The 23,996-nt window shown below is 38.0% G+C and overlaps 2 protein-coding genes across 11 annotated transcripts in view; both read left to right on the top strand.

Moving 5' to 3' along the window:
* MTM1 (myotubularin 1) overlaps positions 1–7,875 on the top strand; it is a 41,157-nt gene extending 33,282 nt beyond the window's left edge. For 3 of the 4 annotated variants that reach the window (XM_061445977.1, XM_061445976.1, XM_061445979.1), the window contains 4 exons: positions 2,107–2,199; positions 3,023–3,136; positions 3,526–3,702; positions 5,955–7,875. In XM_061445977.1, the coding sequence (XP_061301961.1) occupies positions 2,107–2,199; positions 3,023–3,136; positions 3,526–3,702; positions 5,955–6,122 (552 nt within the window). In that variant the 3' untranslated portion in view covers positions 6,123–7,875. The remainder of the gene's footprint in view (positions 1–2,106; positions 2,200–3,022; positions 3,137–3,525; positions 3,703–5,954) is intronic. The other variant, XM_061445975.1, reaches the window with a different exon arrangement.
* An 874-nt stretch (positions 7,876–8,749) lies between these two features.
* The window catches only part of MTMR1 (myotubularin related protein 1), a 42,506-nt gene continuing 27,259 nt past the window's right edge, over positions 8,750–23,996 (top strand). Inside the window, exons 1-11 of one of the 7 annotated variants that reach the window (XM_061445984.1) lie at positions 8,750–8,992; positions 12,224–12,329; positions 15,043–15,066; positions 17,224–17,274; positions 18,623–18,698; positions 19,733–19,827; positions 20,015–20,122; positions 20,514–20,615; positions 21,337–21,420; positions 22,059–22,208; positions 23,048–23,236. In XM_061445984.1, coding sequence (XP_061301968.1) covers positions 12,312–12,329; positions 15,043–15,066; positions 17,224–17,274; positions 18,623–18,698; positions 19,733–19,827; positions 20,015–20,122; positions 20,514–20,615; positions 21,337–21,420; positions 22,059–22,208; positions 23,048–23,236 — 897 coding nt within the window. In that variant the 5' untranslated portion in view covers positions 8,750–8,992; positions 12,224–12,311. Of the gene's footprint in view, positions 8,993–9,302; positions 9,488–12,223; positions 12,330–15,042; positions 15,067–17,223; positions 17,275–18,622; positions 18,699–19,732; positions 19,828–20,014; positions 20,123–20,513; positions 20,616–21,336; positions 21,421–22,058; positions 22,209–23,047; positions 23,237–23,996 lie in introns of those variants that run through there. The other 6 variants (XM_061445980.1, XM_061445985.1, XM_061445982.1 and 3 more) reach the window with 6 other exon arrangements.

Below are 23,996 nucleotides of genomic sequence, written 5' to 3' on the forward strand. Positions count from 1 at the left end.
GGAGATTTGTAACCTAGCATATGTGTTGTACAAAGCTTAAAAAGACGCGTGTCTTTCACCACGATGAATAAATTCAAATCATCTATGGTTCTTTTCATTATACCATTAATTTTGCTTTGCGTAATCAAAGGAGCTTGTTATCTTTTAACAGATAATGTTTTCCACCTGCTAGTGAGGCAGGACTTTTACACACCTTCCAGATGACTAGCTCAGTCCACTGGTTCATCTCTGACAATGCAGCAGCAATAAGGGTGATTTAAATAGCTTGCCGTTGCTTAAACTGCTGTTTTATTTTCCTGACTTGCTCACTTGAGTAATAATCTTTGGAAATGGTTGAAGGCACTCTCCCTTAGCCATCTGCTGTTTTCTAGGTGTATATTTGGATTTGTTGTTTGGCTTATAGCGAAAGCAGTCCTTTTCTGGAGTTTTATAGAAGTAGTGGAGTCACCATCTCTGCAAGTATTTAAAAGATGTGTAAATGCGGCACTTAGTGACACGGTTTAGTGGTGGACTTGGAAGTGCTGGGTTAGTGGGTGGACTCAATGATCTTAAATGTCTTTTCCAACCTAAACAATTGTTTGATAAAAACTGGTAATGGAAGCAAAAAATACTGTGATCATACATGCAGTATTTTAGTTTAGTGAGTTGTAATAGTGAGGATTAGGCACTTCCGTGCATTTGACACTTCCTGAACCTCATCTCTGGAGCTGTTGTTGTTATGCCTTCCCTTAATCAGGGATTTGAAGAAGAATAGGTGTTTCTTATATTGTCTGGGTTAGAGCAAGGTTCATGTTTTCATGAACTTAACAAATAACTAAATAGTAGACTACTTAATAGTTCCTATGTATAATTTCTATCTAATGAAGTGTGCAATAAGTTTCCTTGTTGAAAAGGAATTCCCCTACCCCAGCTGTTCTATGTGTAGTGAACTTAATGCACTATCCAGATGATAGAATTGCTTGCTATGTGGAAAGTCTTACAATGCATTCTAGTATAAGAAATATGAGACAAATATAATTATAGATGGAGAATACTCAGACATCCTAAAACTGCTAACTATAGTGGAAGTGGAGGGACTTTCAGTCCTTACTTCAGACTTACTGAACACATGTATGGCTCTGTTAACAGATACCATGGATTTTTAAACCAGGAAAACTGGACAGGAGGGAGGCCAATTTGTTTGTGTTCCCTGTGGTGCCTTTTCTAGCCATTTGCTATTGCTGACTGAGTTCAGCTGTTATCAGTCCCTCATCTCCCCCTATTTCCTGCCGTTCAGTTCTATTATTCTAAACTATCTTGCAAGTCCTTGCACAGAGTAGCATACTGGTTTTATGATTTGTCACATCCTTAAGACATTAAGCTTGCTATCTTGCGGGCAGATAGGCAGTATCTTAGTTCAACATACATGATTGTCTTTCATCTCCTCCAGGTAAATACACTCAAGCAGGATTACAGAGCTAACAGAATCTCTTCTCTGAATCTCTTACCTGTTCTCAGCTTTCAAATGTGAAAAAGAAGCTTTTAACAAACCTGCTTCTTGTCTGTAGGGAGAATTCTTCTGTTGCTTTGGACTCTTCACAGAAGGTGGCTTACCCAAGCTTTGAAAATGTTGCATTATTTCTTTGTCAAGACCACTAATGTTAACTTTGAGCTCTTTCATGTTCTACCTCAGGGTGAATCTTTAGGTTGTGAGGCAGGGGAAGAGACTAACCTGTGTGGCTAGTTTGATCTAGGTTCTCTAGTGACTTATATACTTTGTCTTTTTTTGTAATCTAACTTGGATTTTGACACATAAATATAGTTTGAAACAAGGCTTGTTTACTTGCAAAGTAATGGATGCTTTAACAGTTCTGCTTATCCAATAACCAGGAGGTTTTTATAATGGAACCAATTATTCCTTTGGAATATTTCTCAGGCACCTTTGGAACAGCTTTGCAGTATTTCTGTATATCTGAATCTCTCCTCAGTGCAGTGACTAATTTTGAAATCATAAGAATAAGTTGCTCTATTACAGAAGTGTTAATATTCTACTGCAAAATAAGAAACCATGTCTGGCCATAAAATAGACTGTTTTGGTTAACAGGAGGCTGTATTGCTTCATTTCAGAGAATAGGCCATGGTGACAAAAATCATGCTGATGCAGACAGATCGCCCATCTTTCTCCAGTTCATTGATTGTGTGTGGCAGGTGTCCAAACAGGTATGTGTTGTTCTTCAGAAGGTAACATTAAGAGATTACTGAATTAAAAACATAGAGTTTTGTTTAAACAAAAGTATTTGCAGAGGATAGCATACCCCTCTGCTCTGATGCTGTAGCCAAAAAGCACGTTTTTACTTCTAAACCATACCATGTCAATGTATTTCCAAAACTGGTGTACAAGCTCTAGTTTTGTTGCATAATCTAGCATTGGCTATGCATGGAAGGCTTCTGTGTCTTGGATCTGGGCTTCTCAGAAACACGTGGAGAGATGTGACCCAGCAAAGTGCTTTTACCAGAATTGCATCCAGCTATCTCAGTAGGGTCTGTGTTTCACTTCACCAGTTTTGTAAAGCTGTCCCTTGGAACCCAAGAACAAATGTGCTTTTATCAAAGCTTGGGAGCTGTTGAGTGCTGTGATTTAAGCATTTTCAATAGGTAAGGAAACAAAACAGCGAATTTAGTCTGTTTATGTCAAGAATTAGAAATAGTCCTTATTTTCCTGATTGGTGCACTATGCATATCTTATTGTTTTGTGATAGTAAAACTGAAACTGTAACCATTCTGTATTTTATTCTTTTTAGAAATTAAAGGCAGTTGGAACGTTTTGAGAAGAGTTCTTTTCATTGACTAGTTTGAGAAAATTGGAACACCTCATGTCATCTGTACATTTACTCTGCTATAAAGCATATGAAAATACTGCCTTAAAAAGTATTTGTAGATGCATTCAGGCTTCTAAATGCCACTTTTAGCCTCTTAACCAAGGCATGTGCATCCCTCCATGCTTTTACAATGTAAAGAACAAATTTGTCTTTTCTGGTTTTAGTTTCCTACAGCCTTTGAATTCAATGAGCAGTTCTTGATTACAATCCTGGATCACTTGTACAGCTGCCGGTTTGGTACTTTCTTGTATAACAGTGAGTCTTCTAGAGAAAAAGAGGTTAGTCTTTTTCTGTCTAAAAAGCTGTGTTAGTTAGAAGCGTATGCTTGTGTATGTTGTACTGTTGCCTTGACTTTAGATGATCACAGACAGTTTTGGTTGTGTTGTATTTGGTTGTATTCCTTGTATGACAGTGGTTTTGAACTGCCTTTCTCATTCTAGAATAGTTACATGGTAAATTCTTTGGGTTTGGTAACTTAAATACTATATGGTTACTAAAAGATTTCTCAAGCACTGGGCTTGGAATGTTTCTAATACAGTGACTTGGTATAGTAACTTACAATAACTTATGCTTCTAAATAAATCAGAAGTGTATTGATTTTTAGAATGTAACCATGGGTTCTGTGATGGATTTTGTGTAAATATTTACTGTTCTTATTTTATTTTAGAAAGTGGCTGAGAAAACCTTGTCATTATGGTCTTTGATAAACAGTGAAAAATCTAAGTACACCAATCCTTTCTATACTAAAGAGCTAAATCGAGCACTCTATCCGGTAGCCAGTATGCGTCACTTAGAGCTCTGGGTCAGTTACTACATCAGGTGGAACCCAAGAATTCGGCAACAAGTAAGTAAATTCTCTACAATGTACAAAATGCTTTTAGGCTTTGGAACTAAGGTTTTGTGTCATAACTGACTTGTAGAATAGTCCTGTAATCTGTTCAGGTTTTTATTATATTTTTAAAGATGGAGGAAAAGGTGAAAATTATTATTTCACAAGTCATTCTTGAGCTCCTTCTAGGCCCTTGTCTTGGGAACTGGGCTTGGGAAGCATATTTTAAGGGCCTTTTGATATACTAAAGGGTGAATGCCAACCCTTAGAAATAGGACTTACTGATCCCTGAACAGTTGAGCATCACAAACACATGTAGTTGCATTTGCTTAAATCTTTCTCCTTTTTTCTCAGAGAGCCTATGAAGTATTCTACACACTAAGATGACCTATTCTGTCCTTTCTGTTATCTGTATTGATGGCTTATGGCAAGATATTTTTTTTATGTAACTTTAATGACTCAACATTGTTTGCACTGGGTAACAGTTGGATAAAAGCTGTTATTGAAAATTATACAAGCGGATCAGATCAGAAGCCCAGGAAAGCTTTTATCAAATTACACATAGTTCAGTGCTGTGCTTTCAATGTTTAATTTATGGATACTCAATGTTTGTTACAAACTTGCTAGAAATTTCATCAATGTGGCACATAGTGTATAGAGATTCATTTGTCTTTCTTAACAAGTTGTGGAGTTTTGAGTAGGAGAAAACAGAGGAGCAAATTCGTTGACAGAAGCAGTCTTCCTAATGCAGCCCCTGGAATGAATCAGGAGTTTTCAAGCAGCGCACTTCCTTTTCTGCAGCTGATCTCCTGCATTATTTACAACAGGAGGCTGCAAGAGAGGCAGACAATTTGCTGTGTTTTCTTACAAGTATGTTGCCAGCTTTAAAGTTTTAGTTTTAAGCTTTTGTTGCTTGCTGTGAAAAATGAGGGCATTTTGCAAAAGGTGAACCCAAAGATTTATTTTAGAAAGTGAAGGGTTATAGGGCAAGCAGATTAGCTGTAAATCTAGTTAAAAATGCACATTGCCATCATTCAGGAAAGATTTTTTTGGCAGAAATTTCTCACTAGAAATGCAAACCTGTGGGATAATCTTCTATGTTACTACTACTGGTCCTACATTTTCACTACTTTTATATACAAAATGCAATTTTATTTTTTTTCTGCACATGAAATTTATGCTTCGTCTTGACTTAAAGAATTGAATAGCTTATATGTGACCTGAATCAGGTCTTTTTATGACCTTTCTTAGTGCCATTACTTAGAAGCATGTTCTGCATCAGACTCAGACTTAAGCCTGATGAAGAGTCTGATCTGTCACTAGCCACATCATTAACCCTACATCTCTAATCATCTTAGTAACTACATTCAGTGATTGATCCACCTTCCACAGCTGGCATCTCTGTCAGGGGTGCATAGCAAGTGGTGTGCTTCAGAGCGTTGCTTCAGCCTGTCTTGAATTGGTGAGGCATTTACATTTGCTTCTGGAACTGTGCTGCTAGTAGGTTTTAATTACATTACAGGCAGTTAACTGTGAAACAGCAGCAACTTTTTGACAGTTATATACAGCTGAGGAGAACTTTCAGCTATCTGCATTTTCCATTTGTTTCATTACACTATCTGAAAAAGGAAGCAGTTAAAATGCTCTTTCAAGTGAGCAATCTCCTGAAGGCTGGGGCAGTTGATTTTAAACACATTCAAGCTTGCTTATGGAATTCATTATTTTTTGCATTTATTTCACTTGTTTATTTACACAAAGTTGTGAATTTGCTATTAAAAACTGCAGGAAATTTCACCAGTAAGGGAAGTTTAATCTGAAGATATGGATTCCATCTTAATTTGATTAGTGCAGCTAAAATAGTCTGTTTAACACTATTTTAAAGGAAGATGGTGAGACATTTGATCTCTGGAATCTAAAACTTTCTAATAAGTCAAGAAGAGCAAAACTTTTGACAAGATAGTCACACTTATCTTCCTCACACTGTTAGATATTAAGAAAATAAAATCCATATGCTCCAGGAAGTGCTGGCTGGTTTTATTGAGGTGGCAAGAACTGTTTTGTGTAAAGATTTTCAGTGGATGAGAACAAGTGAAAGACAGAGGGCTCTTGCATTATAGATATAAACATTTCTGTTTAGCTACAACTTGTTACATGTGTTGGAAACTACAAATACAGAGTAATGCCAGGAAAGCACAAATACTGCAGCAGCCTAACTGCGTAGAAGTAGTGGGACTGAAGTGACAAGACTAATATAGATTTCTTTCTAGCAGCCAAATCCAATGGAGCAGCGATACATGGAGCTTCTTGCATTGCGTGATGATTATATAAGGAGACTTGAAGAACTACAGATCACAAATAATTCCAAGATATCCAATTCATCAGCCTCGTCGTCATCTCCCACACAAATGGTGTCTCAAGTACAAACACATTTTTGAAGGAAATGTTGGCTTCTTCCTGTGCTGTCCTAGCAAGCGGTGCTTAATGTAGATTTATAGCATAAAGAGGAAGATTTTAATGCCTTACATTAGACTCTCTTAATGAAGTATTTTAGGCTGTCTTCACTTGAGGACAACTTCAAAGCAAACAAAACCAACTTCAGTTATGTGCCTTTCAGAACCAGTGGACTGGGAACATTATTAATCAGCTTCTAGTTATGGAAGGCTTCAAGAATTATTTTGGAACATCTGGTGCAATTGAAATGAATTTGGTTTCATTAAGAATGCTTTAATTTATTACACTGTAGGTCATCTAAGGAAATCCATGCTCAGTGTTGCATCTCATGAGTAAACCACTAATGGCAATAGGAATATCCACATTAGGTAGAATTAGGTATTGTGTATTCCTTTTAGGAATACCTTTGTGGAGTTCATGAGAGAAAAAAAAATTCTATTGTAAGATTTCAGAGAGAAGTGTTGAAATTTTCTGGTTACCTGAGAATTGCAGATTTTCCTTTTTTGAAATAAAAATATGGAAGGGGTTTCACTGAAATGCTTCTAATGAAGAAGTTCAAATAGTTCAGTAGATAGTAAAATAAAAAAATCTATTTTTTATAAAAAATAACCAATTTTCAAATGACAGTTGTACTGGATTCTGTGAAGCCCTGTTTTGGCTAACTGTTCAGCACTAAATTATCACTGTTGGCAATACTGGTTCTTTGGAGTAATACAGAGTAAAATGGTTCTAAAGAAGGTTTATATCATTAAAAACAGACCCCCAGAGACCTTGTTTAAATATCGAGCAATAGCCATAGTATAAATGCTTGTGTTTGTCTTCTAAAAGTAAATGTGCCTGTTTAAAGGAGCTTTTATACCAAAGTAGTCAAAAATTTTCAGTTACAAATACTGTTGAAAACTTGTGCAGTTATAGCTTACTGTTTAATTTAACTTTTGTTCAACAGACATATTAAGTATTTAAGGGACTTCAGTATACGAGAGTTGCATGTATACACTGAACCTTCCAGTAAATTCTAATTTCAAGCCTTCATTTCAGAGGCTTCTTGTAAACCTTAAATTTGTTCCTTTCAGGTATTTTTTTAAGTAGTTTCAAAAGTAGCACAAACCTTGCTGCTTGATATTTAATTAATATTTTGCATATTCTCAGAAGTTTAATAATATTCAGGCAGTCCAGGAAATACTGCAATTCCCAATTTGTAAGGGACTTTCTTATTGTTCTTTTAAAGGAGATATTTTGATTCTTGAGGGTTTTGTCATTGTAAATTATTGTACATGTGGCGAGTTTTGATCTGCAAGATATAATAGGATTATATATAAATTAAGTTCTGTGTAATTATATATTATATAGTTTATTAGAAATTCTGAAAGTTTATAAAGTGTAAATATTTTGCATATGAAAACTAAATTTAAAGCTAGTTGCATAAAATAAGTTGAAGTTTAGAGGACATCTGAATATTTTTAGAATGGTATTTTTTCAAAGGAATAGAAGTATACCGCCTCGTGATTAAATTCAGTAGATACACTGAGTTGCACTATTGTTTTCAGGGAAGCTCAGAGCATACACCATGCAAGTTCTAAATATGCACGATTTATGACTTAATTTTATCCTCTAAATTTCATTCTCCCATTAATGTTCTTCACTGTGTGCTTCCAAAATAACAATGTTGTCCCAAAATCTTGACTTGATAAGGTAAATGAGATGCGTTATATCTGATAAATGAAGAAGGATCCTTAATTGTTCATGATATATTTACATTTTGAAAGCTATGCATACTCGGGTATATTTGCCTTCTATTGTGGTTTATAAAAAAAAAGCTATTTTTACTAGAATATTTGAAGTTTCTGTATTTGAGTTGAACGTATTGGGGACATCTCTGAGCAGTGTGGAGAAGTTCCAAAAATCTAGTTGTTTTACTGTGTAAACACTACATGTTAACCTGCTGCATTTGGGAGAGTTTAATATGGAAAGGGATCTTTTTGCACTTATTACATATATACCATTCTTCATATTACTCCTTCAGTTGAATTTCAGTCTTTGAAGCTCTCTAACAGGTCTGTGTGGGCTTGTATTTTTTTTTTTTTTTTTTCCATTCAACAGATAAGATACTTGTTTTAATTCTATTTTTTACATGGCAATGGTAGGCAAACGTAGGTGTGTTTTTAATACAGTACTTTCTGGAAAATACTAGTTTGAAGTTGTGAATGTTAGCATACAAACTGATTTATGTTAAACAGGAAGCTCTTCTTCCCCTTGTGTGCATGATCCGAGCTGTCACTGTGCATGTTGGGCATCGCCTGGTGCCTCCATCCCTTTGGACCATCCATCCCCTGCAACCGACAGCAAGCCTGGGGCAGTGAATGAAGGAGTTCCAGGTCCTGTGTGCCCTTTCCTGGAGGGGTAAAAGAGCAGGGATGTAAACATCAGTGGCTCTAAGTGCTTCATGTCCCATATGAAATGTCCATCTCAGAATGCTGGTTTGTTTTTTTTTTTTCCTTTCTTTTCTGTTGTTGTATTTCCATGGACCTGAGTAGATAAACTTTATAATAACTGAAGCCCACTACACAAACTAGGCTCTGTGTTGGATGCCTTCTTTATTTGGGTATTATGGGTATCCCTTAGAACTAATTTGTGTACTACCTCCTTTTGATGTGTTTTTCTCACGCTGCCTTGAGTTCAGTTGTTGCCTCGCAGTGAGCATTTTGTCATGCTTGAGGAAGCAGCCTCATAACCTGGCCAGTACTCTCCCTTGGTGACCGTGCCCCTGGAGACCGCAGCACTGCGCTGGAGCCGGGTGTGACTCGTGAAGCGACTTTGGGGCGTTGAGGGGGAGAGTTTAACATCCGTCTGCCATGTATGTGTGTGAGCGGAGAAGCAATAAACATGATGTCAGTTTCAAACCCTTTGCCTCCGACAGGCGGTTTACCATGGCACGCGGTCCATGCCTGCCCGGGCTAGTGCCGGAGGGGCCCCCGCCGCCCTCCCCTCAGCCCCGGCCCGGCCTTCTCCCGCCGCGCGGGGCCGCTGCCCGCCCTCGCGGCGGCGCGGAGGCCTGTGGGTAAGCCCAGCCGCCAGGTGACAGCTCTCGGCCGCCGGCGGGGCCCCAGCGGGCCGGGCTGAGGTGCCAGGGCCGGGCCGGGCGGTGGAGCGGGGCGGGGAACGAGGAGGGGCGGCAGCCCTCCATCCCGGCGGCGCGGCGAGCACCGCCGGCGGCCGGAAACATGGAGCGGGCGGCAGCGGCGGCTGGGCCGGCGGTGGAGGGCGGCGGCGTGAACCGGCGAGCCGTGCGGGCGGCGAGCGCGGCGGCAGGGGCAGGGTCGCGGCAGCCCAGCACGGAGACTCTGGACAGGTGAGCGAAGCCGGCGGGAGAAGGCGACTCCGCTTCCCGCGCTCGGTGCGGGGCGTCGCGGCCTGCCCTCCGCGGAGGGCGCCCCTCGGCCCGCGACCCGGCGCAGCGCGGCCCCCGGCCATGGGGCGGGCTCTCCCCGCTTTTCCGCGCTTCTCCGTGCCCCGAAACCAGCCTGGAAGCGGGCGCGGAGCCGGGGGACTTAAATCTGGGAGTTCACTCCAGTGCGCGCGGGCTGACGGTGGATTGTCCCCGGCGGGGAACCGGCCGTTGTCAAAGTTTCCTGCTCGCGGCTGTGTGTTTTTCATCATTACCGTCATCGATGGTTCGGAGGAGGCCGGGGCTGCAGGGCGGAGCTCGGGCCGGGTGTTTTGGGGCAGTGCGTAGCTTCTCCTCTTCCCGAACTCAAGTGAGGCTGTTCTCAGCCTTTAAGCGTTTATTCCCGTTTTTGTTACTCACTTATTTCCCATGCACGCCTGTATTTCCCCTGCGGCGGTGTAACTGATTTACCGTCGGTGCGTGTGGTGGCTCCGCGCCTGGTGCCGCCGGTGCCGGTGCTCCGGTGTCACACAGGGGCTGGACCTGGCCAGGTGTTGTCACATCTGCTTGGGCACTCACCGGCACGGAACCTCCTTCCTTTAGAAGGTTCCAGCTGGCGGCAGACTACAGAGCCGAGTTCAAAAATCCTTAAACAAGGGGTAGAAACTAGCGGAAGCTTCACCCAGATGAAAAACGAAGAAAAGCCACTGTATTTAAGAATCACTGCCAGGTTGCAGTCTCCATATTCTCTCTATATTAGGAGAAATCTGGAATTTTAGATTCTTCTAGTGAAGGTGGAAATCAAATGTCCATTTTCTGTCACTGAAACTCACAACTTTGTATTTCCTAATAATGCGCATTCTTATCATAGTCTCCTTGTTTCTTCTCCTCATCTTGTTCTACTCTGGAAAAGTTATAATGTCCATTTTTCATACAATTTACTTATTTGCCAGTATGGTTGTACCAGGCTGTGCTGATGTGCATGACCTCAGGTGAGACAGAATGAAAAGACGTGTGCTGGTAGTTGACCCACTTGGCAGATGGTGATAAGTCACAGCTGTGTTCAGCATCCTAAGGTTCACTGATACATCCTCAGACACTGATTGTAGAGATGGAGCTGCCTTGACATTTTTTCCTCCTGCTGTTGTCTTTGCTGATGTAGTGATACCCGATGAAGATAAGCCATAGAAAAATAAATCCTTTTCTTGATTGACAAGTAAATGCGTATTTGGAAACAAACTTAGGCAAACCCTAGGAAGATGTACTAGAAATTAAGAGATGTGAAAGAAGGAGAAATGGATGGGATCAGAAAAGGTCAGCTCATGCACTCTATTACAAAACTGCAGTGAAAAGTTTCCTTAGGTGAATCTGGATTCGGGTTTAGCACTAACCTGACAGTTGCCTTCATTGTTCAAGCAGGAATACCATAGATGTGTTTTAGTTGCAAACCAACATTTTGGGATCTAGTGCTCTGTAGCATCTTGTAGGTGGAGAGAAAACTACAAAAATGTATCAGTTCTGAAAGAGCTTTCATGTCAGTTGTTGCATGCAGCTTCACCTTGTATCTACCTATACTAGCATAGTCAATGTGTGAAAAGACTTCTTGGTAAGGTGAATTGGTCATCTTATGTGAGGATCCCACCCTCTTATTGTCCAGGTCCTGGTGCACCTGTTGGGTGCTGAGTATGCGCTGACTTTGGTGTCACTGGATACTCACAGAATCCAAAGCTGGTTTATGAATGAATTCTAAAAATGAATTAACATTTTCTTTCTGTATTTGACTTCCAAATAAGCATTAAATCTGTGGAAGAGCCCAGCTGAACTGTTTGAAGAGTTAGCACTTAGCTAAGCTGTGGCTGCCCCGGCACTCAGGGAACAGTTCCCTCTGGCATTCCCAGTTTTCCATCAGATACTGGTGTTTCTTGAAGCAGACCTAGTGCATTTCAAAGTGTCTGGCAATAAACTGTAGTTGTTTCTTGCTCTCAATACTATGTTATTTGTGAGCAGCACTAGTTCAGGAAACTGTTCTCAAGACCATCATCCTGGGTTTAGTGCTATTCTGCTGTTCAGATGCTTTGGCCCTAAAGGGTTCTTATAAACACGGTGCGCTGCAGAATTCCTTACTGTGGCATGGGAAGGCCTGTCTGAAGATTATTCAGAGATTATTTTATGAGTAGGAAAAAAAAATGCCTAACTAGAAGCTACACATTAGAAAACATATATTTTCTACATTTAATATTGATATAGAATACAACACTAGCTTAGTTGAAATTTTTAAATACTAGCATGGAGTAATTGAATTTTGAGGATTTACTGAATAACCAGGAAATCATACTAAGGAAAGCGTAAGGAGTTTCCTGTTACTTGACCAAATTCATTCAGTGGATGGCTTTGAGAAAAAAATGTGTGAATGATGACAAAAATTACACTGGATAAGGGAACCAACATTTTTAGAAGTTCCTCAGACCCTATCCTTGCTTTTAATCTACTGGCGGCTCAACATCTCTGATAAAATCTAGTAAAATTCTCTTCCCTGATTTGATCAGCCAAACAGTTGCATTCTGCCTATAAAGCAAGCTAATTTTCATGATATTAGTGATCATTTATGGTCTTGTTTTCTGGATGTGCTCAGTTGCTTTGCTGTTCTCAATATACATTTTGAATTATTGCTAAATAATTTGAAATATTCTGCTTCTGCAGCCCAACTGGATCCCATGTGGAATGGTGTAAACAGCTGATAGCTGCGACCATTTCTAGTCAGATTTCTGGGTCTGTCCCATCAGAAGGCATGTCCAGGGACTACAGGGTAAGTGACTTGAGAAATGCATTGATTTGTTTAAGAGAAAAGAGTGAATGATCAGGAAAGTCTTTGCTACCTTGATTATCAGGTGGTAAGTACTTAAGCTATCACTGAATGTTTCAGAACTAGAAACATCTCATTATGTGTAGGAGTCTTTTGAATCTGCTTTGTGTTTCTCTCTGTATTTAGAATAGTGGCATTGAAGTCTACGGAATAAAAATTAAGAGCGGTGAAAGGGAAATTAAAAGCCAATGTTTTGAATAAAATGCCAAAAGTGATTTGTCTTTTCTTTTGATTACTACATTTAATAAAAAAAATAGTAAAGTAAATTAATAGTTACAGGTTTGAAAGTGTTTCTAGTGTGTGTCATTCAGAGTACAGAATTGAGCTTTCCAGATTTCACAATAAAGAATGCAGATGTCTTTCTTCCCATGTAAAGGACAGAAATTGCTATTATTTTTTCATTGGGTTTCACCAGAGAAAGTTTAGCAACAAACAAACAAACAAAAAATCACCTTTTTCGTTCCCTCCCAGCAACATTTTTATCACTAAGGTAATGATTGCATAGTATGGTTTACCTGTTACGTTCTATTACGCTTTTTTTACCCCAGTTCTTTCATGTTCAGTTGCTGTTTCCTATATGTAGCCAGCCAACTGAGCTATCAGGAGTGGAACATATGCAGTTTTCCGTCTCTTGCAAATTGACAGAAGTCAGCTTTGTTTCAAGTCTCTGAAACCCCAGGTTTCAGTTATCTAGATCCTTTTTTCTTTCCAGATTTGAAATACTTTCATGGTCTTTATTTAAAATGGCCAAGTGAAGATTTTTATCTTTTTGTTTGTTGTTTGTTTGTTTTTAATTAGATTTTAAATTATTTTCTAACACGCTTTGTGGTTTGTAAGTTTGTTGTCCAGAACCAGTGTATTTTAGATTCTGTGACAGCAGGTCAGATTCAGCCCAGGCCTGAAGATGAATCCACAAAATGTTTTTGGCTGTAGCCTACTTAAAAATTTACCTTCACAGAGTTTCACACTATTGGCACAGTCAGCAGTTTATGCTTATAAGAAAGTGTAGCTCTTCCATACTATGGCAGCTGAATTGCAAATGCTTACTTTGGGTCAAGGCTAACATCTTTGATGAAACATTGTAGGAAGACTTGCGTAACAGCTGTCGATGTTGTATTTGCCCTGTAGATCAAGGATTTCATTTTAGTAAAATCCAAGTATGTAAGCTTGGTGTTCAGTTTATCTCTGAGTTAGAACACATTCCTCTGGTATAAAGAGGACTTTTGAATTCTAAGTAACGTCCTTCTCTATACCAAAGTCCTCTTGGGTGTTATTTAACAGGAGTAAGGCTTTCAAGACCTAATTAAATCCTACATCATTCTCTTTCATAAAATGAAATAAGAAAAAACAAACCTGGTAGCATTCAGAATTTTGTGTATAAATCGTATTTGGCATCATTGCATTGCAGTGATTTGGAATCCCATATTTGTGTATAACGTGATGAAATTTTTTATCCTAGAATACCTTTAGTTACATTCAGGCCTAGTATCTTGTGAAGTGGTGTCTGTGCTTTAGGAGAAGGTTTTCTTTGCACTTAGCTTCTACAAGAGTTCAGTGGTATGATTAGTTGCTTAGTCAGTATTGCTGGAAGGCTGGGTTTATTCATTATTAATGTGGAATTCACGTGCAAAAAGATAATGCCCATTTATAACTCAGTTTTCCTTTGAGACATCATTCTCTTTTGATGTACACTGATCAATTTTCTGGGTATTCATTATGCTTGCTTACCTTGAATTGCTGCATTTTGAGACTCTTACAACAATACGGAACATTCAGGTAGGGCCAGATGCGTGTGTGTGTTTCTGGAACTGGTTCAGGCAGTTCTCTTGCGTTCTGCTGGGTTTACCAGGAACTCACGGCTTTATTCTTTCTTTCTTTCTTTCTTTTTTTTTTTTTTTAATGTTTCAATCAATATGTTTCCAAAAACAGGCAAATATATCAATTCTTATATCTAATGGTGTAACACATGTTACTTTGTTTAACCTGCCTTACCAGAATGTAATTTAGAGGAGGGTGAAGATGAAAGCAAGGTGGCTGCAAATGAAATGGTCAAAACTGGAGAGCACCAAGCAAGCTCTTGCTTGCTAAACCCTTCAGCAGCATGATTTCACTGAGCTCTGCTGTGTATGTCTTCTCTGACATACTCTCTGCCTGGAGAGTATTCTTGAATAAGGGGTTCATGTAAATGAAAATTACTTAGATTATAGTAGCTGAGCATAGACACTTTCAGAAATAAGTTGAGAAGAGCTGATGTTTCCTTGTTTTGCCGTTTGAATATAAAGGATTGTACTTGTACTTGGTTGTACTTCAAGGTTGTTATTGCAGACTCATTGTCTTCCACCTAGAAGGATTACCAGGCTCTTTCTTCTCTTTTCACTATAGCACATTGTAACTGGATAAAATGGTGATGAGTAATGAACGTTTCAAAAGAGCTTGGCATTTGTTGCATCACTAAAATGAAGTGGCAAGATTGTTTTTAGACCAAAACAATTCTGCAAATGAGAGCTACTAGATCTGTTTCATTCTTTCAAAATCTAGCTATAATTACAATGTTTGGGACTAGGGTTCTTCTGAAAAATCTGATGCACTTGATGATATATTTAACAAATCAAATATATGTGATTTGTTGGATAACCTTTTATATTTTAACTAACAGGTGTACAGGAGGCCTGTTATACGGGTAAGATTACCTTTGGCTAACAGTAAAACGGCCTCCTACCTGTTTGTCTTTTGTGCTGTGTGAGATCTTGGTGTGTCAAGCATTCTTCTTTACTTCATTAATGGTTTTTATGAACCAGTCAGACCATTTTGCTATGCAGTGCAACAGCTTCTTTGCCATAGAAATGCTTTATATACATTACAATGTTTTCATGAGCAATAAAAGTCAATGTGTAAGAGAGCAGTATTTTTAAATTATGTTTTGAATGTGCAACACTAACTTCAGTTTTATTACATTAATTTTGACAAAATGGATGCTTACAGCTGAGGCTTACATGCTTCGGACTACAGAGTGCTGTATTAGCAGCTCTAACGTGTTATCTATACCAAAGAATATTAGTGGTAAAAACATTATGTCTTTGTTTATCATATTTAAATAAGATGCCAATTCTTGCTTGCCTTTGTACCTGTTTTGCTTTAATTGTTACCACCCTTGTAATACAATCGAAAGTTAAGTTTGAATTTAGATACCAGTGCAGTGACTTGCATCTTTTGAATCATTTTGAGACTGGGTCTTGCCTATTGTTCACTGGAGAGAGAAAAAGGGCATGCCTTGTTTTCTTGTCCCTCTCTCTTAGTAACATTTATGGAGTGAGAAATGATCTGGATAGTGTTCTGACATTGTTCATGAAATGTGTCTAACACTTATATTCAAACAAAGACCTCTTGTTCCATCTCAAACCAAGAGATGAAGTCTGAATGATTTCTTTTTCTCATCTGTTGTTTACATATTTGAAAACTATGTGTTTAGTGCAACTGTACAAACATACAAGTTGATTCTGTATTTTATTTTTAAATAGAAATAATTGGTCTGGGTTGAGTAACAAAAATTGATTGTTTTCATTCTGTTTTTTCATAGTTCTTTGTAAAGGCTTTCGTCTTTGAAGGGTCTGCTATGCTTCTTTATCTTTCATTTATTTAAAATCTTTTGGTGTAGTTGCTGGTTGCCTTTCTGGTTTTCTTCCAGAGATCACAATATCTGCTTTGCTTTAATTTCAGAAACAAGATTTTTATAGTCTGAAATTTAAGTAATTTCTGTGGAACAGTATCCCACCAAAACATTAATGTTAGGAGTTCTTTATAATTTTAAAAGGTTTTTTACTTAATTTATAGAGTTCAAATTATCTGAAGATATCTGAAGGCCTTCCTTCAAATTTTCCTTTTTTTTAAGGTTCTGTAAAAAGAAAAATTGACTTTAGCAAACATTTGTAAATTTAGACTGAGGCTGGTTTTGCAGTCTATCAAGTGAGAAGTTCTTTTTATCTGAACTGGGAATAATAGACTATCATGAGCACAACTTCTCTCCAGTTAATAAAGAAAGAAGACAGAAGACCAATTTTGCCTGAATATATTAAAACAATTCCTTCATATGACCCTATGACATTTGTGCTTCTCTCTAGAGTACACAAGGACCTTATGTTTATTAAAGAGATTTAATTAATATTCAGGATTTCCTGACAACATGACTCAAAATTGACACAAAAATGTGGATTGTTTGCATATTTTGCTATGAAGAATAATTTTGGGTAAATTTACTAGATATTCAGCAGCAACACAGAAGTTGCTGGAAGTATAGGTGAAACCATGAAACTGGAAGTTCAATTAAAACACGTTTTACACAGTGGATCATTTTCTAATTTGTTGAGATACTTTTATTTGATTTCAACCTATATTTTCCTTAAAACATTGCATGAGTCTTCCCCTAATGCTACAATTGCAAGCTGTATTCAGTTTCTTCTATTGATAAGCATGTGGCATACTTTGAGTTCATTTTCTTCACTATGAGGTTGTTTGTCTTAAAAAGACAGTGCATGCTTTTATGTTCTTATCTACCTGCACTGACTCTTTTGTGAAAAAGGGAGTGTATTTTTCTTTTTGTGCTGTGCCAAATAACATCAAAAGGATAGTGCTAACAGCTTGGATTCCTTTCTGTAGAAGGTAGTGTGTGCCAGGAGTAGAAGATTTTGAATAGCTAAACTGAAGTTAAAGTATATGCTGTCTTTTTAAGGAAAGTGAAAAAAGGGAAAAAAAACAAAGAAAAGATTCTGTCCTTTCACCTGTTGTGCATGTTTTTTCCTGTTACTTCTCTCTTGCCCTACTGCTGCCTCATGCAATGCAGGAGATTCAGGATGGACACAATGGCTATCATTCTGAAGCAGAACCTGATCAGGTGGCGAGTTTTACTCATCTTTCATTCATTAACTGTGTAGCAAGGTACTATATATTAGTACTTGTAGATCACATAGAAATCTTTTTCATGCAGGAGAATCCATAGAAAGCCTTTAGTATGCTAACTGGTTACATGCTAGGTAGGGTTTTCGTGTAATGTCAAGTAGTCTAAAATGTAATACTGCACGTAAACCCCTGCCTGACAGATCGCATTCATCCTTCGAAATCTGCAAGTATTGGCTAATCCTCTGAATGTCATCTCTCGTGATAGGATGCTGAATGTAAAATTTTGTTAGTTTAGAAGACAATCTAAAGCCAGAGATCAATTTAAATATCTTCAGAAATTATTTATTAATGCGGACTTGGGGTAGTTTCTTGGAGGCAGACAGATCGTACCGATTATTTGAATGTAAATCTGACCTGTGATGTAAGAGAAGAGTTATTAACATAGTCCATTATATTTGTTCTTACTTTGGGATGTAAAATTTGAAACCTTAATATGTCATCATGTTGACCTGAGAGAGATCGCTTTCTCACATGATCCTTAAAAGTCCTGTAAACCCTTTTTTTCTTAATTAAAATCTTTAGTACGTTGTAAATCTTAGCTGCCAATGAAGGACCCAAAGGTTCAATCCTGTATCATCCAGGAATGAAGCAATTTACCTACATGAAAATTTATGGAACTAGCTCTTATTTTAAAATTGCTAATTGTTCTTCTATATTTCATTATTACTTCATTCTTTAAGCTGACCTTCTGGATCCGACATTCTTATAATGGACCTCTTCCTTAACCTGTGGCACTCTCAATAGAGTATTGATTGAAACAGAGCATCGTGGAGTGCTTCTGACTTACTCCCATGAAAAATACAAAGTTAGAATATTAAATAAATAAAGCTTCTGCCATAAAATTCTCTCAGATGAAAATACTCAAACAACATTAAAAATAGAAAAAAGCATAAGCTTTAAAATGTTCTCAAGTAGATAAAATACCCCAAATAATACCTGCATTTAGCAAAAGACTAACAACTTAATTATAAATTTGGGCTTATCTCATTGTTCATGTTTTTGTATGCTATATGTCTCTAGCATGTGAAACTACTTGTTGCATAAATGCGTCATTACTAATATGTTACTAACATGTATGCCTGTGTAATAGTTATAATAGCAAGTGTCGTGTTTATGTTTTTATTTTTTTTTACTATGGTACCATTTAATACAGTTGTGCCTTGTAAAAAAAGACACACTTCTTGTGTTCCAGTAATCTGGTAGTAAAAGCACTTAGCATCAAAATATATCGATGTAGTACAGATGGGAAGTGAGATTTACTCATGGTTTTGGATTTCTGCCAGGCACTGCGGGATGGAAACAAACTAGCACAGATGGAAGAGGCTCCACTTTTTCCTGGAGAATCAATCAAAGTTATTGGTAAGCATACTACTGAGTACTACACTGAATACTGTTAAATCACTAGTTTATTTATTTAAAACCAGAACATTGTTTCCTTTTGACTTTTGATGTTTTAATTTAATGCCACTTTAGATTAGCTGATTTGGTGTGGATTTCTTTTGTCTTTCAAATCCAAATGTAGGAAGGAAAAATCGGTTCCTGAGGATGGCTTGCTCCATGTAGAGCCCAGGGGGGTTGTGGAGTCTCCTACATTAGAGATGTTCAAGGCCCGCCTGGACAAGTTCCTGTGTGATGTACTCTAGGTTACCCTGCTCTTGCAGGAGGGTTGGACTAGATGATCTTTTGAGGTCCCTTCCAGCCCTTAGGATTCTGTGATTCTGTGATAAATCAGCTTTTTCAAGGGTTAGTTTGTTCCATATGTGTGTATGGGGTTGTATTTCTGCCTGCGGATGCCAAGGATACTTCATAAATTCAAAAGCTTCAGAACTGTAATAGCAAAGAAGATGAAGCTATAGAAAACTTAGTTTCTAGTTCTTAGTGAGATTTATTTCACTTTGACCTGTGACAGCAGACTGTGTTAGCAGTACAATACTTGGCTGGAAAAGAATACTAGCTCTTTCAAATAAAAGTGAACATGAAGATATGGGGCTGTAATTGAATTAGGTGAAAGTCAGTTGTGTGCAGATGAGTAATTGGATGGTCTGAGATGACTGTGGGTGCTTTACACCTCAGAGAAGGGACCAAAGCCATCCAAAGCTAAGAATACCAGCAGGGTGCTTTGTTACCTGCATGCCTTTACTGCAGCCCATGCTAGCTAAGCCCTGCCCCAGTTCCTGAGCAGCCATGGGACTGAGGAATTTGATTGTTTTCACCATTGAGCTAAAGACAGCTCTCAGTCCTGACAGCATCTGAACAGTGGGCTTTACTATAGAGGTCAAGCATCAAAATCTTACAGAACTGCTAAAATCTTGGTATTTTTTAAATGGAAATATACTTTTATGGAAGAAATGCCTGTGATAGTAAAACAAAGCTTTAATTGGTCTGTTTTCCAGCTAAAGATGTTATGTATATCTGTCCATTTATGGGAGCAGTAAGTGGTACTCTAACAGTGACGGACTTCAGAATGTATATCAAAAGTGTTGAAAGGGTAAGACTTCACTATTTGCATATTGTTTCACATAGGATTGTTGCTGAGGTAGATTTCAGAAAGTGTTAAGTTTGGTGTAAGTGAAATGTGTTAAATGGGAATTGTAGTTGACTCTGAAGAAACATATGTGAGCAATATTAGTCTGTGTTCCTCCTATTGTGTAACAAAATTGCTTTACAAATTTCAGGATCCACCTTTTGTTATTGATGTTCCCCTTGGAGTCATAAGTAGAGTTGAAAAAATTGGAGTACAGAGCCACGGAGACAACTCGTGTGGTATAGAAATAGTTTGCAAGGTATGGTGTGGTAGAGATTTATTCGTATTAAAGTATTTTCATCTCATTTTCCTGTAAGAGGAATCTGCATGCACATGTGCTGTTTTTCTTCTGTTCAGTTCCCTGTATTTGAACCCTGCTTCATCTAGATAATATATTTCAATTCCTCTTATGATACTTGCCGTCTTAAATACTTCTGCCTTTTGTCTCAAGAGTGGATTCAAAGGAAAAGTGGCTATTTTTATATCTAGCTACTCCAGTGATGATCCTTGTCATCTGGTACTAACTCTGTTCTAATGTGGGTTAGATGATGTCAGTGTCTTAGTGCTACATATGCCTTCCTTCAGTCAAATTTCTTATAACTGCCTTAGTTTTTTTCATAGAGTAAAATAGTGTAACTTATTTTTGACAGGATATGAGAAATTTGCGGCTGGCCTATAAACAGGAAGAGCAGAAGAGATTAGAGATCTTTGAAAACCTTGTAACACGTGCGTTTCCTGTTTCTAATGGGCTGGTAAGTCTTAAGATGTAGAGCAGGCTGTCACTGGCCATCATCTTTTCGGAAAATATAGGTGGGGAAATAAAGGGCTGTATAACAACAATAGAAATGTTGATTCATAAAATCTGTTACAGAGCACCAAGCTACTCTGTCCCTGTTTCCTTGTTGCATTAATTCTTAGAACATTAAGTGTCCTGCTAGCAGTGAAGTTAGTTAACATGTACATAACTGCTGAGATCTGCATTTGCCTAATGTAGCTGATTAAAAATATATACGTATTGACTCTTATTTTCTGCAGCAGATAATTCAGTCTGGAAGTTCTGTTGAAAATAACAAATAAGTACAAGTAGTCTTGTTATTAGTTAGCTGCAGAATGCTACTTCATTTGCTTGTATGGGTATGGAACTAATTGAGAGGTAGGAGACCAAGGTCCTCATCCTGGCTTTGCCATTGATGTGTTGTATAGTCACAGGCAAGTAACTTCAGGTCTCTGTACTTCCTATCTTGATTTTGTTCTTGATTTTCTTAATTATATGGCGTGTACTTGAAGGAGGAAATGGTGTTTCATTTTCTTTTTAGCACAGTGTTGTCCAGTCTTGACTGAAGGTTTCATGTTTGCTGTTAAAAGAGTTTTTGAAGTGTTAGGTTTGAAATATTTGAAGGTTCACTCTTTTAGAACTTATTGTGCATACAGCCCATCAGACAGTAATTTATGCCTTTGCTTTCTTATCTGTAGCCTCTTTTTGCGTTCAGCTATAAAGAAAAGTTTGCTGTTAATGGCTGGAAAGTGTATGATCCAATTGTGGAATATAAGAGGCAGGTAAGTTATAGAAGTACTTAGTATATTATTTTTTCTCCATCTCCCCCAGACACATTTAAGCAAGAAAAAAATACTAAAGGAAACTCCAAGTTTTCAACTCTGTTTACATACACACACTATATAGATCTCCTGTTTAGATAATGAAACGCAAGTAACACAGAGAGTGTTAAGTGCCTGCTGAAGTTGGTGGAAGTAACATGTGCTGAGTACCTGAGCAAATTCGTCTATCTTTACGTGCATTCTTAAATCCACATTTTCCAAGTGCTGTTTCTAGAAAATATAGACTTTATAAAAACCTGCATTTGAATAAGCATCAAACAGAAGAATAACTGTTGCTTGCCATTGAGGATCTACAGTTTGATAGTTGCAAAAGTATTTTTGTTTCACTATATGGTCACTTTTTACCTGAGCATGCCACCCATTCAATTGGTTATTTCACATATAAGTTTTAAAGATAGTAAAGAGGACTTTTGGTTTATGGTTCACTCTGGAGACCTAAATTTTTAAACTTATTTAAAAGAAAAATGTGGTTACACTTCTTTTTTAAAAAGTATGCAGCCTATAAAAATATTCATTGCCCCAAATTCATCTGTAAACGTCTAACCTGAAAAATACAAAAATGTTTTGCTTTCATACAGGGCTTGCCCAATGAGAGTTGGAAAATATCCAAAATTAACAGCACCTATGAGCTTTGTGATACATATCCTGCTATTCTTGTTGTGCCAACCAGTGTAAAGGATGATGACCTCTCAAAAGTGGCAGCGTTTAGAGCAAAAGGCAGAGTTCCAGTAAGTGAAACTTCTACAAGGAGGTATAAGTACTCTACAAATTTGTAGCTTATAAGAAATTATTGGACTTCTTTTAAGGCTTTTTTTTTTATTATTATTTTTAATAACAGTGGGTTGGCTTCCTTCCTGAAGCAGTGAGGTAGGGAGCAAAGAAAGAAGAATTAGGGATTAGGCTTGATGGGTTTAGAACTGAAGAGAACAACTACAGTGCTGAAATGTGAGTCTAATTGCTTGGTTATTGTGCCATATAATAAATTTTTGTTTGTAGTTAATGCTTCTAGGCCACAGTGGGATCTGGTGCTAATTCACATGTTAGCTTGTGTTCTGATTTGGTGTGGAATATGTTACCATCATAGCAGTCTTATTGAGAATAGACAAGTTTTGCAGGTAGCATAGGAACACCTTTAAATATATTAAATAGTGACAGTTTTCATGCTATAGATCTGCTTACCAAGGTAGTGTACAGGTCCGTAGACTTCCACACAGAAGTTTTTTGTATTTCGTTGTTTCTAGAGGAGTTTTCTTGTTTGTCTTATATTCCTTTGTTAGGTTAGTTGGTTGGTTTTATTTGTTTTTTCTAATTAGTAAGATGCAATACAGGCTTAGTTTTTATTAGAAATAAAAGCTAAGATGTTTAGAATCACTTTGCATTTCAAGCTGAGATCTGGGATGAGCAGTGCTAGTGTGCTCTCAGTATGGTTTTGCGTCAGCTCGTCCTTAAATTTGCACTTGTTAATTTGCCAAGAAGTAACATGTAGGCAGTATAATTGTCTAATTGCACTCTGGTCTACTGCTTTTATAGTAGTATAGTAAACTAAAATAAATTTCTTTTCTTTCAGGTGTTATCCTGGATTCATCCTGAGAGCCAAGCAACAATAACACGATGCAGTCAGCCATCAGTCGGCCCAAATGATAAACGTTGCAAAGAAGATGAAAAATATTTACAGACAATAATGGATGCCAATGCTCAGTCACATAAACTGATCATCTTTGATGCCAGACAGAATAGTGTTGCAGACACAAACAAGGTAAGTTCATATCATAACATTAGTAGTTCTGTCTTTATTACAAGGCTAAAGATTAAGAGATGAGAATGAGGAGAGCTTGATGTTGAAAAGAGATGGAAATGGGTCTCTAAAGAGGGCATGCAAAGGAAAGTAAGCTGCTTGTAGAATTTTGGAAGGGCTGGCAGGAACTAAAAGCAGCATGAAGACATAGCTAAAAAATTATGTGATAAAGCGTAGAAAAGACCAAAGGTTTCAGTAGTAGCAGTTATTTTTCTCCCTCCTAGTAGATGGTGCAGTGCTAGTTTTTCAACTTTAGTCTGAGAACAACGCTGATAACACACTGATGTTTTTAGTTGTTGCTAAATAATGCTTACTCCGATCAAGGACTTTTCAGTCTTATGCTCTGCCAGTGAGGAGGGCACGGGAAGCCAGGAGGAAGCAGAGACAGGACACCTGACCCAAACTAGCCAAAGGCATATTCCATACCACGGCATGTCATGCCCAGTATATAAGCTGGGGGGAGTTACCCTGAATGCCCAGATCACTGCTCGGGTCAGGCTGGGTATCAGTCAGCGGGTGGTGAGCAATTGTATTGTGCATCGCTTATGATGCATTTATTGTTTTCTTTTCCTTTTCTCCTTGTTATTTCCCTTATCGTTGTTATTACTGGTGGTAGCAGTAGTGGTTTGTGTTATACCTTAGTTACTGGACTGTTCTTATCTCAACCCATTGGATTTACATTCTTTCGATTCTCTTCCCCATCCTTCCAGGAGGAGGGTGG

This window comes from Pezoporus flaviventris, unplaced genomic scaffold, assembly GCF_033815535.1.
Source record: "Pezoporus flaviventris isolate CSIRO_AGI_PZ_B2104156 unplaced genomic scaffold, CSIRO_AGI_Pfla_v1 ptg000005l, whole genome shotgun sequence".
NCBI classification, from domain to species: Eukaryota; Metazoa; Chordata; class Aves; order Psittaciformes; family Psittacidae; genus Pezoporus; species Pezoporus flaviventris.